The 15,890-nt window shown below is 52.2% G+C and overlaps 1 protein-coding gene and 1 long non-coding RNA gene across 3 annotated transcripts in view; one reads left to right on the forward strand and one right to left on the reverse strand.

The window, feature by feature from the left end:
• Window positions 1-2,751, reverse strand: part of LOC132660162 (uncharacterized) — a 35,472-nt gene extending 32,721 nt beyond the window's left edge. The window contains exon 1 of the long non-coding RNA XR_009601432.1: window positions 2,691-2,751. This is a non-coding gene — a long non-coding RNA (uncharacterized LOC132660162). The remainder of the gene's footprint in view (window positions 1-2,690) is intronic.
• AJUBA (ajuba LIM protein) lies at window positions 2,752-12,448 on the forward strand. Of its 2 annotated transcripts, XM_027971635.3 has the most exons (8): window positions 2,752-4,170; window positions 6,924-7,025; window positions 8,639-8,706; window positions 8,828-8,890; window positions 9,586-9,716; window positions 9,799-9,850; window positions 10,665-10,733; window positions 11,152-12,448. In XM_027971635.3, exons 1-8 carry the CDS (start codon window positions 3,135-3,137, stop codon window positions 11,275-11,277), a joined length of 1,647 nt encoding a protein of 548 aa, XP_027827436.1. In that variant the 5' UTR covers window positions 2,752-3,134; the 3' UTR covers window positions 11,278-12,448. The 2 variants fall into 2 exon arrangements, with proteins under 2 accessions (XP_027827436.1, XP_060274947.1); XM_060418964.1 differs by lacking the exon at window positions 10,665-10,733.
• The last annotated feature ends 3,442 nt before the right edge of the window (window positions 12,449-15,890 follow it).

The raw sequence follows: 15,890 nt of genomic DNA on the forward strand, positions 1-15,890 counted from the left end.
TGTGATGATGGGGATGTGTGTGTACTATGGCTGTGTACCACAGGGGTAGCTAAACTTGCTCTGGTCTGGAAAGGCTTCTCAGAGGAGTGTTTAGACCGATGCTTGGAAGACGAGGAGAAGTTAACCAGGAAGGAAGAGGAGGCAGAGAGAGTGTTCCAAACCTAGGGAAACCAGCACGTACAGAAGTCCAGAGGCAAGAGAGAGCACAGACAAAGTGCAGTTCTGCTGCAGGAGGGGATGATGCCGAGAGAAGAGACTGAATGGGCAGACAGACTCTGTAAAATATATATTTTTGGCTATGCCACAGGGATTACAGGATTTGAACCTCCCCCGACCAGGGATGGAAACTGGGCCCTCAGCAGTGAGAGCATGGAGTCTTAACCACTGTCAGTGAATTTGCTCGTTGACAAGTTTTTAACAGGGAAATAAGATGATCAGTTTGTGTTTCTGAAGAATCACTTCACTTCAGTGTATACAATGGATGGGAAGGAGAGAAAGCCTAAGCAGGGAGACTTTTGCAGTGGTCCAGGAGAGAAAAGATGGTGGCCTGAGATATAGGCCATATACACATATATATAGGCCATATATACATATAGTAGCAATGAGGAAAGGACAGATTTGAAAGATATTTCAGAAGCAGAATTGATAAATGGTGATAGGATTCAGTTGGGTTTGAGGTTAAGGGAGGAAGACATAAGGTTGATATTCAGGTTTCTGGTGTAAGTAGCTAAGTGGTTAAAAAAAATGATATCATTCACTCAGGAAATGCTGGAGGAGCCAGTTTTGGGAGGCAGGGAAGGTGAGGTCAATTTAGAGTGTTGTGTGCCTTTGAGACAACCAAGTGAAGATGCTAGTCGTCAGCTGAGTTTTTTAAGTCCAAGAAGATCTGGGCTAGAGAGGTGGATTTGGGAATCACCAGTGTATATAGAGCTTAATTAAGGGCATGGACAGCAGGGCCTGTGGAGCTCCTAGCTGCAGCTCAGACTATGGAGTGTCTACTCCAAGGTAATGAGCACTACTGGAGCATACCCTGTCAGCACACCACCCCCTCCCCCATCTGTGTCTGCTTTCTGTTATCCCCTGAAAACACAGGCTGTTGATCCCAACTCTGTCCATTGCTGCACCACCAACTCCTGGATGGGCCTCCTTTAATGGCATGTCAACTTTTCATAAGATTTACTCTCCCATTCTAATCCCAGAGGAACGAAATTCACAAATATTGGAGGATGTAAGCAACTGGAAGGAAGAATCCAGTTTCTCCTTCCCCATGTGGAGATAGGAGAGGAGGGAGAACCTTCTGGTTGATCCTGAAGACATAGCTCACAGCCTGTTCTAGATGCAACCTGATAGCTCCCTTACTAATGCTTTCCTTCTCCCTGCTTCCAGTCTGAGAGCAAACTCTCCTCTGGATCAGAGAAAAGCTGTAGGCCTGATCTGGGAAACAGGCTGCTTTTCAGGAGAGATGAGGTCAGGGAGACAATACAGCTAGGACAAAGAAGCCTAATAGTTTGTGCCAAATTGATTTCCCCAAAGATATTAACCTCCTTTCTTTCTTCATTCCCTAAGGCTACACTAAGATTATAAAAGGTGTTCAAAATGTTGAGATGAAAATATATGCACGATTTGTTTGCATATCATTTTCATACTAATTTACTATCTAAATACAAAGGAGTCATTTCTTTCTCCGTTCCCCTCCCCCACGCCCCATGTGCTAGTCTGGGCAAAATCAGTTGGCTGATATTTAATTAGGTACATTCAGCTTCAGCCGTGGCTTCCTCTTTTCCTTATTCTTGATCCTCCAAGATCAGCTTCTTTTCCTTTTCCACCTTGATCATCTTCACTTGCTATCGCCTCTAAATGACTTTTTTTTTTCTTCTTCCCCTTAGGTTAGTACTTACTCTTGATCACCAGTCTCCTATGGGTCAACCAAGGGTGTTTGCTAACCCTCAAACCAGGCCTTCTATACCCAGTCACTTGCTATATTTGCTAAAAATCTCATTTCCCAACACCAGGGGGTGTCTATCTATCCTTCTATCTGTCCTACCCTGAAGGGAGAGATTAGTCCCCAGCCGTTTCCTCTCCTTTTTCACACACTAAGGCTCCCTCCCACCCATTACAGAGCTCTAGGTTCAGAGAGTTGTCTTTTTATCTCAGCTTATCTGTTTTTCTCTCATTCTCGCTGGATTTGCGCGAATTTGTCACTTTCTAGGTCTATCCAGCCTTCCATCCCCGCACCACTCACGATCCCCTTTGGTCGTTTTCTCCTCTCCATACCTGTCTTCCACCACCTCTCTATATAAGCTTCCTCGCTTTGCTGGGCTCTTACGCGTCTCGCGTCTCTGAACCTCTCTATGTATCTGCCTTTCTTCCCTCTATCTCACGACAGGACTTCTGTATCAGTCCCTGCTCGTCTCTCCCACAGTTCCCACACTAGGAACAAAGTCACGGTGTTTGCGCAGAACAAGCCTCGCGTCGCCCGGTCTCGAATCGCGACATTCCACCGTGCCCCTCCGCGCATTCCAACTGCGAACAAAGAGTTCCCCTCCCCTCACCCACTTTTTCCTGTCCTAATTCTTGAGTGATGTAGTAGCAACTGCCTAAACTGCCCCCCGCCCTCCTTTCGCCTACAGCCGGCGGATCTCCAGCTCCGGTACACTTAGCACCAGCACCCGCACCCCCCCACCCCTTACCGGTGCCCTGGATTCCTGCGCCGACACCCCTGTTCCTCTCGCGTTCGGCGCTCCGCCCTCCAGGAAAGTAGATCCGGCCAGGCAGACAAAAGTTTGGGAGAGAAGTTGAGTCGGTGCTGAGTGTGAGCGAGGGGGGCGGGGGCTGGGGAGAGTGGGGGCTGTCGGGCGAGTCTACGCGTGAACAGATAGACCTGCGGACGGGACAGCCGCGGCCGTAGGCCCTTCTAGCCCCGCTTAACCCCTGATGCGCGGGGGGACGAAACCCCTCTCGCTGGGGGATGCTGCGGGATTCTTGGCGCCGGGCATCCGGACCGCCCGCTAAACCCCTGTGCCTATCCTGTGCCCCTCGGGAACCGGAGTCCGGCCGCAGGGAAAGAGAAGCGGCAGCCGAGACGCTGCAGGGTGCCGGGCGGGGAGGGGGCTGGACGCCCCAGACCCGAGGGCATGGAGCGTTTAGGGGAGAAAGCCAGTCGCCTGCTGGAGAAGTTAAGACTCTCGGACTCCGGCAGCGCGAAGTTCGGCCGCAGAAAGGGTGAATCTAGCCGGTCTGGGTCTGATGGGACCCCCGGGCCGGGCAAGGGACGCCTGAGTGGGCTGGGGGGACCAAGGAAATCAGGGCCCCGTGGAGCTGCTGGGGGACCTGGGGATGAGCCGTTGGAGCCAGCCCGGGAGCAAGGCCCCTTGGACGCTGAGCGGAACCCGCGCGGCTCCTTTGAGGTGCCGCGCTACGAAGGCTCCTTTCCGGGGGGACCGCCTCCCTCCCGGGCCTTGCCTCTACCTCAGTCGTTGCCCCCCGACTTTCGGCTGGAGACCACGGCCCCAGCCCTAAGCCCCCGCTCCAGTTTCGCCAGTAGCTCAGCCAGCGACGCGAGCAAGCCGTCCAGTCCCCGGGGCAGTCTGCTGCTGGACGGGGCGGGGGCTGGTGGAGCCGGAGGTAGCCGACCCTGCAGCAACCGTACCAGCGGCATCAGCATGGGCTACGACCAGCGCCACGGAAGCCCCCTGCCTGCCGGGCCATGCCTGTTTGGCCCACCCATGCCCGGGGTTCCGGCGGGCTATTCCTCTGGAGGGGTGCCGTCCGCCTACCCCGAGCTCCACGCTGCCCTGGACCGACTGTGCGCTCATCGGCCCTCGGGGTTCGGCTGCCAGGAAAGTCGCCACTCGTATCCCCCGGCCCTGGGCAGCCCGGGAGCTCTAGCCGGGGCCGGAGTGGGAGCGACAGGGCCCTTGGAGAGAAGAGGGGCGCAACCCGGACGACACTCGGTGACTGGCTACGGGGACTGCGCCGCGGGCGCCCGATACCAGGATGAACTAACAGCGTTGCTGCGCCTGACGGTGGGCACAGGTGGGCGAGAAGCCGGCGTCCGCGGAGAATCCGCGGGGCTTGAGACGTCGGGTCTCGAGGAGCCGCCGGGTGTGTTTGTTCCAGAGGCCGCCCGGGCCCGGATACGGGAGCCGGAGTCCAGAGAGGACTACTTTGGTGAGTGAGAGAAGTGGTTAGGGTCGGGAAAGGACCGGTCGCCTCATTCGGTTGCCCGTTGCCCCGACGGCTGACGCTGGGAAGTCGGAGGCAGAGACGCGGGGCTAGGAAAGAAGCAAGAGGAATTTCCCATACCCAGTGGGTTTCAAATGGACCATGGGCATCTTATTCCTGTTAAATTCACCGCTTCCCCCTCCCCACCTCCGCCCCGATGATCTCGTGAATCCCAGTTCCTCAGGCTTTAGAGCCTGGGTGTTTTCGCGGTAGGAGGCCTTGCGGGGGGTGGGGGGCAAAGGAGGCGGTGAGAGCATCCCCCTTCATGCCCCCCCCCCCCTCGACGGCCGTGCCCCTGCAGGCTCCTGCGCGCCGCGCCCCCACCCGGGCCCTGGCTCCGCCCGCAGGAATTCGGGGAATGCGAGGGTGGGGGGGCGGGGCGGGCGGGCAGCGTGCGTGCCGGCTCCTGCCCGGGCGCTCCAGGTGCCTGCGGGCGGGGCCGGTCGCGCTACGCTGGGCGGAGGTGGGGTGTAGGGGGTGGGGGAGCTGCTTCCTAACACGCGCGGAGCTGTGGCCGCTGTCGGGGAAATGGAGCCTGGGGGGAGGAAGAAAACCCTGGACGGAAAGCAGGGACCCTGCTGCTGGCTGGCCCCAGTCCTGCTGGCTCCGTGCGTGCGTGGGCATTTAAGTCCAGACCCAGTGGAGTCAGCTTCTATTTTTCCCATCCTCCGGAAGTCAGGGCAGAAGCCTTGACCACCCGGGACGGCATCACCCCTGGATGGCCCTGGATGGATGACGACCGTGTGTAACTGCCAGAAATAACCTAGCCATGAGTTTTGGTCATAACCTGCTCAGAATCCTTACTTTTCTGTCGCTAAAGAAACCTGATTGCTGCCTCTCTTCCAAAGCAGTTAACTTCAAGAAATATTAACTATTGTACGTCTCAGCTGCGGGAGGGTATTGCGGTCTTGAATGATCTTTTAGCCAAGACCCACAGACACCACGGTATTAAAAAATGCTGATCTGGTTTCGATAGGAAGTACAGAAAGAAGTGGAGGGCTCACACCTAGGTCTGTGAGCCTGTTCAGTGTTCCCAGCGTCTTCTCACCTTTCTCACCATCCATGTTCCTGAGGTAGATCCCAAGCTCTAGAACTCTGGCTAGAAATGTAAATAGGGAGAGGACCCCAGCCAGGGAAGGAAGACTGGGAGGAGGTTCAGAAGTAGCAGGGGCTAAAGGCCGAAAGGGCCCTGCTTAGTTCAACTCTAATCATTCCCTATTTGCCCCCAGAGCAGATAACCCTTTAGTTAAGGGAGCCTTTTAGCAGTTTCCTTTTGAGGCCAGGAGACCCGCTGATGGGTGGACAGAAGTCTCCTCAGCTAAGCCATCCAAAGCAAAAGGAGAAAAGTTGCTGGGAGAGAGTGCTCTAAAAATGGCAGGAAGAACTTAGAGGTGGATGTGCTAGGTTAGAGGTGGTGAGGGGGACGTGCCTGAGCAGTTGGCTCTCATCTTCCCATAATGTCCGAAGGCTTCCCCCAAAAGTGGCTCTAATAGGGCCCCCTGGCACAATGCTCTTGGGGCAGAGCTCCCCTCCCTGCGCAGGGTGGGTAGGGAAGGGCCTCCCTAGTGGTCTGGTTGCCTCCTCTTGACAGAACCCCCAACCTAACTCTACCCTCCCACTCCTGCACCTAGTAGGGGCCCTCTTCCTTGGCTCCAGCCTTGCCCAGCTGCCAGAGGGTGGGTGGGAGCAGGGCAGGCCTGGGCCCATCAGTTGCTGCAGCTGCTGCACGGGCTCCCAAGCCCCTGGGCAAAGACTGGGATGGGCCCCAACAGGCAAGGAGTGTGGCAGTGTGCCGAGGGGGAGAGGTGGGGCAGGGTGAGGGGTGAGGCGGGCCGGTTGGGATCTGCTCCCCAAAGACAAGCCCTGGCCCTCACTCATGGGCCTGGAATTGGGGAGTGGAAGGAGGGAAGAACACACCCAGGAAAGGCGGGTGCCAGAGCCTGGTGTTATGTATCTTAGGGGAGATGTTGGGGAAGAGCAGTTCAGCTTTGTTTCTTCTATTATAGAAGATGACAGGGAGATATTAGGGGTTCTGCTACCCTCCCCACCCCCTTCCTCTGCAACCCTCATTCCTTGGAACACACCCTGCATTCTAAGTAGCCACGTACCCAGAGGAGTCACACTCACATGGTACCGTCTGCACAGGGCCCTCTGCTGAGCCACATCCTTCTCACCATCTTTGGAGGCTTAGGGGTATGGAGCAGAGCTCTTTCTGTAACTGAACAGCAGTTCATTTTACAGATGGGGAAACTGAGGTCCTGGAGAGGCTTTCTGGGCCTGGCCTCCTTTCACTAGGACATTTTTTCCAGGCTGCTGCTGGGGCCTTATGAACTTGCATCTCTGCCCACATAGTGCCCCAGGGAACAGACCTTGCCTTTTTAGCTTTTTCTCCCCAACAGAAACCAGCATCTGAAAGCTGGGGACCTTTGACTTTCTCCAGTTTTCCACAGTGTTGGGCACAGTGTTTTTGCTTGGCGCTAAATGGATGTTCAGATAATGTCTGTTGATTAATCAGTCAACAAGAGTAAGTCTGTCCAGCCAAGCCCTGGCTGCATCCCATTTACTCGTTCTTCCCAGAATGGAGCCCATCAAATGGAGGTTGTGGCTGGTGGTCTTCTGCCATCAGGAAAGATGGCGACTGCCTGGGTTTGAGCTGGGGGAGTGGGATGTGATGCTGACAAGCTGTTCTCTCCTCTCAGGCACGTGTATCAAGTGCAACAAAGGCATCTATGGGCAGAGCAACGCCTGTCAGGCTTTGGACAGCCTCTATCACACCCAGTGCTTTGTCTGCTGCTCCTGTGGTGAGTGCAGTCCCCAGAGAGACCTTCTGGACAGGGCCCGAGGCCTTGAGCACGGACACACGCATGAGTGCCCCGGGAAAGCGGAGCTTGTGCCTCTGCATTGCTGGTCTGGCCTTGGCCTTCTTTCCTGCTCCCCTACTCTGTGCGCTACCTGGGTCAGCTTTCTAGCCAGAATCAGCCCTCCCTCTCTTCGGCCTGTTTCCTTTGCTCTGTTCCTCCTTTCTTCTGCCTTCCTGCTTGCCCAAGCTGGACTCCCTCCCAGCCCTCTGGCCTCGCCTTGGTGGGGCTTGGTCTTGGGCAGCCGAGTTGCCTGGGGCGACAGTGAAAGACTGGAATGTGGGAAGGGTGGGGTGGGCTGGGGGAGTGGGGAGCTGTGGGGGGCAGAAGGGGGGGGTTTCTCTTGGCTGGTCAGAGTTCAGCCACCTCGCTGGAGTGCAGGCCACCAGGCCATGCCAAGCTGATGACATCACGCTCCAGGAATGCCCGCTGCTGTTAGCTCAGGAGGCCCGCCTGGAGGGGGGTGCTCCCAGTGGCTTCAACTCCCCAGCCCTTCCCTCACCTCCCTCATTACCACCCCCCAACCCCCGCCCTTACCCACTCTGGTTCCTTTGCTGAACCTTTTAATCTCCTATCTATGCCTGTCTGACTCCAGCCCTCAGCGTTTCTTTCCGCGCCACTCCCAGCCTCTGCCTGGCTCCCTTTAGGTTCATCTGTCTGTTTGTCCTTCTGTTTATAGAGCCTCTTCTGGGAATGTCTGTTTCCCTCCTTCTACTCCCTTGTGTCTCACAAGTTTCTAAATCAACTTTTCTGAACCACTGGGGAGAGCTGGAAGTGGAGATTCTGGTGAGAGGAGGGCAGATACGGGCAACTTGCCCATTCTCCGCCCTCGTCTCATTCCTCCTGATCCCTGATAATTTAGACACCCCGGAGCAGTTCCTGGGTGCTGGCTTCACGGGGAATCGTCCTGCCTCGTCTGCTTGCAGAAGATCCTGGGCTGCTGTGACCCCAGAGACTCTGGGCCCCTCTAAAATTAGGGAAACAGTCCAGTGTGGCAGGAAAGGGGACCAACTTTGCTCCCAAACAAAGCACTTTGTCCCCAGTGGTAGTCCCAGTGTGTCCTGACCTCCATGGAGCTTATCCCTGGGAGACAGGGAGGGCTCAGAGAAGAGCTGTGTGGAGGCTTCTGGGTTGCAAGGTCCCAGAGGGCAGAGTCCATGACAGCGTGACTGCGCTTGAATGTATCGCATGGCATCTTGTTCGAGCCCCTGAACCTCGTCCCCAACCTGTGGTGGGCTTTGCTCTGCCAGGTGGCTCCCCGAGGAAGCCCAGACCCTGGGGAAGAAGGCACTCATGGAAAGCAGGGGCACAGGAAGCTGGTGAGGAGGCGGGAGCTGGAGAAGTAGCAGCACAGGAGTAGGGAGTTGGCAGGAATGAGACCAGAGCAAATGGGAATTGCATCAGATGGGGGCGTGGGGCAGACAGCGGTTAGGAGGACAAGCACTGAAGTCCAGGTTTAAGTGAACCGCGAAGCTTCAGAGAGCAGTGACCCCGCCTCGGGGATGCCCTGTGCCTGGACCCCAGAGAGACTCCAGCGTCTTCTCTGCTGCTTCTAGGGCGAACTTTGCGCTGCAAGGCTTTCTACAGCGTCAATGGCTCTGTGTACTGTGAGGAAGACTATCTGGTGAGTGAGAGGTCCCCTGGGTCTGGAATTCGTTCCCACGCCTTGCTCTGTGGCCGGCTGGGGTCCCACTCCTCAGGTTGTTCTCAGCCTGTAATGCCCTCCCTTGGTCTTCTCTTCCCAGTTTTCAGGGTTTCAGGAGGCAGCTGAGAAATGCTGTGTCTGTGGTCACTTGATTTTGGAGAAGGTAAGCAAAGTGTCTTCAGCTGAGACTGTGAGGCTGCTGGGCTGAGGGGCGGAATCAGGAACTAAATGGATCCTGAGAAAAAGTGAGGGGAGAAACCCATCAGCAATCACTTGCATCCCATTCTTTGCCCAAACAACTGTTTATAGTGGCTTCTCTTTGCTTGTGGGATCAAGTCTGGACTACTCAGCCTGCCATCTAGCCCCTCCCTAACTCTGCAGGCACAGCCCCGCCCTCCGCCTGAGCCTGGAGTGTGGGGTCCTAAGTCTTAATCCCCTTTCTGCTACTGGCTGAGATGAGTTGAAGCTCAGTTTTCTTTTCTGTAAGGAGGAGTTGGTTTGCCTGGTGGTTCCCCACCCTGGCAGCCTAGTAGATCACCGGGGAAGAGAAAAAAATACCAGGGCTGGGTCACCTCCAGAGACTGTGGTGAATACTTCTGGGTGGGACCCAGGCAGAGATGGGCTTAAAAACCTCCCTGCCTGATCCTGATATGCAGCCAAGGCTGAGAAACACTGGCCTGGATGCTCCCGAAGACGTTTTTCAGGGTTTCTGCATCTATTTTTAATACTGCTTGGTCCTCCTGGGTTCCACAGTGGAGGGAGGAGAGCAGGGGCTTGGATGAGATTAGGGGGAGCAGCAGGGAGCCTCATCAGTAGCTGAAGAGCAGAGACTGATTCTCCACCCACCCCATGAACCAGATCCTCCAGGCAATGGGAAAGTCCTACCACCCCGGCTGCTTCCGATGCATCGTTTGCAACAAATGCCTGGACGGCATTCCCTTTACCGTGGACTTCTCCAACCAGGTGTACTGTGTCACCGACTACCACAAGTGAGTCCGGCCTGCGGGGTGCGGTGTGGAACCTGGCTCGGGGAGCCCCCACCTTGGCTCACCTCTGTCCTCTCCCTTACAGAAGCTACGCTCCTAAGTGTGCAGCCTGTGGCCAACCCATCCTCCCCTCAGAGGTCAGTGTGTCTGGGTTCTCCTGCAGGCGGCCTGCTGCCGCCTCTGGGAAGGGACTGGGGACCGGCTGCCTGGCCTCCCATGGGAGGCGGTGGTGCTGAGGAATGCACTCCTCAAAGATTCCCGTGTGACTTTGCTCTCTGGGTCATCACCCTGACCCCAACATCCGGGCCTGGACTTATCCAACAGCCTCGCTGGGCCCAGGCTTCATCTCTTTTCTCCCAGTCCAGAGAAGGAGACTTTCTCTGAAGTCAAGGTTGCCAGATGTAGGGGCCGGGAAAAGGTGGGAAGAATCCTCAGGGCTGCTAGGAAGGGGTCAGACATGATTTACACTGTGTGTGCCACGGGAAAAATGCCAAAAGCCTGTGAGGACCCAGACCCTGCAGGGTCTCCTCGTCCCCGGCTTAGCTTACTTATGCTGCGTGCCCCTTTCCTTTCTGTAAGGCCTGAGCCTCCAGACAGAGGGGAGGCTTCAAGAGGGGACACTGCCCTTCTGGAGGTGGTGCCAAGGATGGGGAAGGGGAAAGTTCCCGTAGGAAACTTTGCAAAGGCCATCTCAAAGCTGCAGAACAATGATGTCCTTGGTGGTCCAGTGGAATCTGAGCTTCCACTGCAAGGGGCTCAGGTGCAGTAGATCCCGGCTGGAGAAGTACAATGTGCCCAGTAGTGCAGCCAAAAGAGAAAAAAGCTACAGATGGAGGCAGAGAGGGTCTGGAGGCCTCTGTGTGATCTTTCGTTTGGAGGGAGCCAGGTGGGGAGGGCGAAGCTCGGCTTGTCAAGCTGCTTTCATGCCCACGGGGGTGTGCATTATTTCAGGGCTGTGAGGACATCGTGAGGGTGATATCCATGGACCGAGATTATCACTTTGAATGCTACCACTGCGAGGTCAGTGTTGGGGGCCAGGGCACCCAGAGCTGGAATGGGGCTGGGGGAGTGAAGTCTGAAAACTGCTGTTGTCTGTAGGAGAGGTATAGGCCCATCTCCAGTCTCTTTCTCGCCCTTCAGCCACTCGCTCTGGGCCTGGTCCTTTAGTCCTTTCTAAATCAGGCATCACCAGAGTCAAGACTCCTAAACCTAGGTACTCCTGCTAACAGCTGGAAATGGGATTCTGTCTCATTATTTCTGCTGTAGCAGCGACACCTGGTGTCCAGTTGAGGTATTCCCCCAGTTTTCTCTGGGTGTTCATCCCCTCCAACCCCACCCACTTTCTTCCAGTCACTAGGAGTTCAGTGCTGCACAAGGCAGACTCCCCAGATGTCCAGGGTGCCTGGGCTGAGTTGAACTAGGTGTCTTTCTTTCCTAGGACTGCCGGATGCAGCTGAGTGATGAGGAAGGCTGCTGCTGCTTCCCTCTAGATGGGCACTTGCTCTGCCACGGCTGTCACATGCAGAGGCTCAGTGCCCGGCAGCCCCCTGCCAATTATATCTGAGATGTAGTCACTACTGCTGCCAACACCACCACTGACAAATTCCTCTGGCCAGTGGGCCACTCTGAGGCCAGCCAAGGCAAGAAAGGCACTGCAGGCCTGGCAGGAGAGTCCCCTAGGGAGGGCCCCAATGGCCAGAGACCCAAAGATTAAGACATTCCAAATGGGGGACTTCCCTAGTGGTCCAGTGGCTAAGACTCGCAGGGGGCCTGGGTTCGAGCCCTGGTCAGGGAACTAGATCCCACATGCCACAGCTGAAGATCCTGTGTGCTGCAACTAAAGATCCCATGTGCCACAGTGATGATCAAAGATCACGTGTGCCGCAGTTAAGACCTGGCACAGCCAAACATATTTTTTTTCCTTAGAAAAAAAGACATTCCCAAATGGATGTGGAGGAGGAGCCCTCTAGTTGCCATGGTAGGGGTGACTGGCCTTCGTTCCATGTGTACAGACTGTGCTATAGCATGTGACAGGCACATACAGGTGGGTTCCAATACTTTCTAAAGGTCTGATTCTGGTCTGTATGTCTAGTACATTTGTGTGCGCACACACACTCTCCTCTTAGTGACTGTTACACTTGGTTCATTAGAAGTAGCTCAGCTCTCTGGACCTGCTGCCTCTTAGAGGGAACCAGGATTATCCACTGCAGCTCCCAAACTCTGAGGTTCTGGGAGCCAGAGAGGCAAAACTCTTGGTTCTAATGTTTGGCTAGACCTCTTAAAATCAACTCACTGAAGGTTTACTTAAAGTTCACTTCTCTTAATGACCAGGTTGCCAAAAACTGAGTTCTCTTTTGGGTATTTTTATAGCCATTTAGTTGTTCTGTTCTTGAGTATTTCAGATTTGTATCTTTTCATCTAAGAGTACTCTTGAGTTATCAGCAACATAAATTTTATCAGATTTGCAGCACTTTGTAAATGATTGGATTGCTTCTTACCTTTGTGGATAATATCTTTTCTCTGTGTTAACCTATTTTCAAACATTAAACAAATTTTTTTTTTTGATTTTTTGACCACACCATGTGGCATGTGGAATTAGTTTCCCCATGAGGGATCAGACCCATGCCCCCTGCATTGGAAGCTCAGAGTCTTAACCACTGGACCACCAGGGACATCCCAAACATTTTTTTTTTAAACTATAAAGTTTCCAGCAATAAATATAATTGATATAAACATTTCGTGTATCATTTTTTGTGTTTCTTAATCCAATATTCTTTTCCAAATTATATGCCTTGAAAAGTACAACTCAATATGAGTTTGATGCCTAGGTCTGTCTACTACATTTGTTCTATTAGAAAGCCAATCAATATATTCTTAACAAACAAGTATGTGGCCTATTCAGTTGACTAACAAAGGTTGTATAGACTACAGCAATAGAAAGTGAAAAGGTGAAGAAAGATGCTGGTTTTCTTTGCAATTTATACTTGCATCCTGAGTCTTCATAAGCTTAGGTGACTTTCCCCAGTACTAGCAGTTTGTAAGTTAGGGGGCCAGCATTCACATTCAGTGTATTCACTGACTCTAGAGTCTGTGTGTCTAACCGCTGCACATGCTGCGTTGCTTTACTGGTCAAATGACAGTTGGTTGCTCTGGACTATGACAAAGTAAGGGGAAATATCAGATATTTCTCAATTTCCTATTAAAATAGCCCCAATTGCATATGGAAGGGAGTTCTTTAGAACAGCATGTGAAACTAATGACAATTAATAGTGGTGGAATCAAGCACTCTCGAGAGGTTGATAAATAAGATGAAAAACCTGCTGACCGCTGTGATTTCTGACCTACCCAGAACAAGAAGGCAGAGGGCTAATTGCAACAGTACAAAGTGTTTTACGACACGTGAAACAAATATGTTTACCAGACTAAATACAAAATCCTGTACTAACTCGGGTTTCCACATTTGGTTCCTGTGGTAACAAGTTAAATATCGCTGGTTGCACTTGGGCAAATTATATAGTATTTACTTACTTGTTTTTAAAGCATACATTTCTTGTCAGATTGATTTTTAAAACTACATGCAATCAAAATAATAATATAGTATATTGTTTTGTTCCATAGTTTAAAAATTTATACCAATTGGCATTTGTAGAGAGAGAGAAACTTTTGTTATCAATGACTGGTATTAAATATTTTTTATTAATAAGTTTTATTCTTTAGTTTGGTCCAATATTGTTGACTGTGCAAGTTTCCTTTTTCAAATGCGTTTTTTTTTGTGGCAATATATATGATCAACTTTCACAATTATTCAGTGAAGGGTTTCAAAGATATATCAATTTTGTAAAAATTAAAGTTTAATAAATATACATAAAAGCTATTTTATAAGTCATAAAAAAGTGAGAGTGAATCTGCTAAATTCTTTTGAAATGCTGCAGATTTGATAAATATTTGAGATTCTAGGCAAACTGGTTTTAGGCAAATTAATCTGATAACCTTTAATCCTTAGTCTTCATTCTATGCCACTTAGCTTCACATTGGAAATAACTCACATTTAGGGATGATTCTAAAGACTTTGCCAGCCAACCTGGGAATAGCATAACAGACGCCTCTGAGCGAGTGGAAGAGATTCACACCAGAGTGCCAGAAAGAGAGGAAATGCACTTTGTTTTTGGTGGGATAAATGTTCTGAAATTACTTGTTCTACAGCTTGGATTGGGCTTCCATGGTGGCTCAGATGGTAAAGAATCCACCTGTAATGTGGGTCGAGACCTAGGTTTGATCCCTGGGTTGAGAGGATCCCCTGGAGGAGGGCATGGCAACTCTCTCCAGTATTGCCTGGAGAATTCCATGGACAGAGGAACCTGGCAGGCTACGGTCCATGGGGTCGCAAAGAGTCAGACACAACTAAGCTACTAAGCACACAGCTCAGCACAGCTGGGATTGCTTCTTCTGAACTATTGTTATAAAATAAGTGAATACAAAGATTCTGTGACCCGGAAAATTTCTCATCAGGCGACTCCGGGCCTGGGAAATCCAGACAAGCATGTGTAGCCTTTCCTCCATCCCTTCAGTTTTTTTTTCTTTTGTAATTGGAGGATAATTGCTTTACAATATTGTGTTGGTTTCCGCCATACATCAATATGAATCAGCCATAGGTGTAATACATACGCCCCCTCGTTGAACCTCCCTCCCACCTCTCACTCTATCCCACCCCTCTAGGTTGTCACAGAGCACCAGGTTTGAACTCCTTCAGTTCATTTACTCTTGGGAATCTTGACCTCCATCACTGACTGGCTGATTCCTTTCCAGGTCTGTGCTTATCTGTCCTAGTCCTGTTTGTGGGGGTCCCCAAGATTCTGTCTTTGCCACAGGGACCACTTTCTCCCTCCTTTCTGAGGAAAAACAAGTGGTAAGGTCTGAGGAAGACGGGCCCAGGGAAGGCAGACCGTGGCATAAGAGCAGCTCCAGCCGCCCCATGGCATCACTGGCAAGCTCCAAGCATAGCCCACGTGTCAAGAGCTTCCCTTCTTCCTGTTCACGGGGAGACGGCTCATCTTTAGTAGTTCTGTTTGCTATTTCCTTTTGGTGCTGAAAGGTTCATGGGATGCCGCCAAGAACACAGCAACAGGTGGACCTTGTTTGGCCAATCCACCACCTGATTTTCATCAGCAGCCACTAGGCCTGAGATGCGGAGAGGAGAAAAGGAAGAATTATGAGTCCATTTTGTGTCTCTTTAGAGGGGAGTCATGGACAGGGGTCAGGCTTTCACAGCATGCTTGAGCTACGTGCTCTGGCTGGCCAAGCCTATTTGCGCAGGCCCAAATGTGGTTTGTGAATAAGGCAGCTTGGAGGAGGTTCTCTCCCTGACTCCTTAGAGACTTGGCTGCTTCCCCCTTCCACCTGGAGCGCTCAAGGCCATGGAAATGGTAAGGCTCCGTTTATCTCTTGATTATGTCCTCAGTCAAGATGGACCTAATCTGTTTCTGGGTACAGAAAGCTAGTTGGATGAGGTTCCTGAGACTGCACCTATATGGAAGAGAACAAAAAGAGGGGAAGGAGACTTACAGGACTGAGAGAAAAGAATTGGGAAAAAGTAATGAGTTAAAGCATTTTTATTTTGTGTTTTTCTTTTTTAGAAGGACCCATACCCCAGAGCTGACCTAGGGGCCTTCAGAAGCCTAAAGGCGAGACACTACAAGAAGGACAAGAGTATAACCAATCTCATTTCTCTCCATCTCCTCCTCCCTTGCAGCAAGGAAGACCTAAGACTGAGCCTCTGCTGTGCCAACTGCTTGTGTAGGGCCCTTGGTATCCACACTTGGCCCTGGTTGGGAAGGAGGTCCTAAGGTTTGACCTGGGAAATCTGAGCAGACTGTCCCTGGGATGCATAGATTCAGTTCAGTTCAGTTCAATCACTCAATCATGTCCAACTCTTTGTGACCCCATGGTCCATAGCACGCTAGGCTTCCCTGTCCACCCCCAACTCTCAGAGCTTGCTCAAACTCATGTCCATCGGGCAAGTGATGCCATCCAACTATCTCATCCTCTGTCGTCCCCTTCTCTTTCTTCATTCAATCTTTCCCAGCATCAGGGTCTTTTCTAATGAGTCAGCTTTTCACATCAGGTGTCCGAAGTATTGGAGCTTCAGCTTCAGCATCAGCATCAGTCCTTCCAGTGAAT

Source organism: Ovis aries, chromosome 7, assembly GCF_016772045.2.
Source record: "Ovis aries strain OAR_USU_Benz2616 breed Rambouillet chromosome 7, ARS-UI_Ramb_v3.0, whole genome shotgun sequence".
Taxonomy (NCBI): Eukaryota; Metazoa; Chordata; class Mammalia; order Artiodactyla; family Bovidae; genus Ovis; species Ovis aries.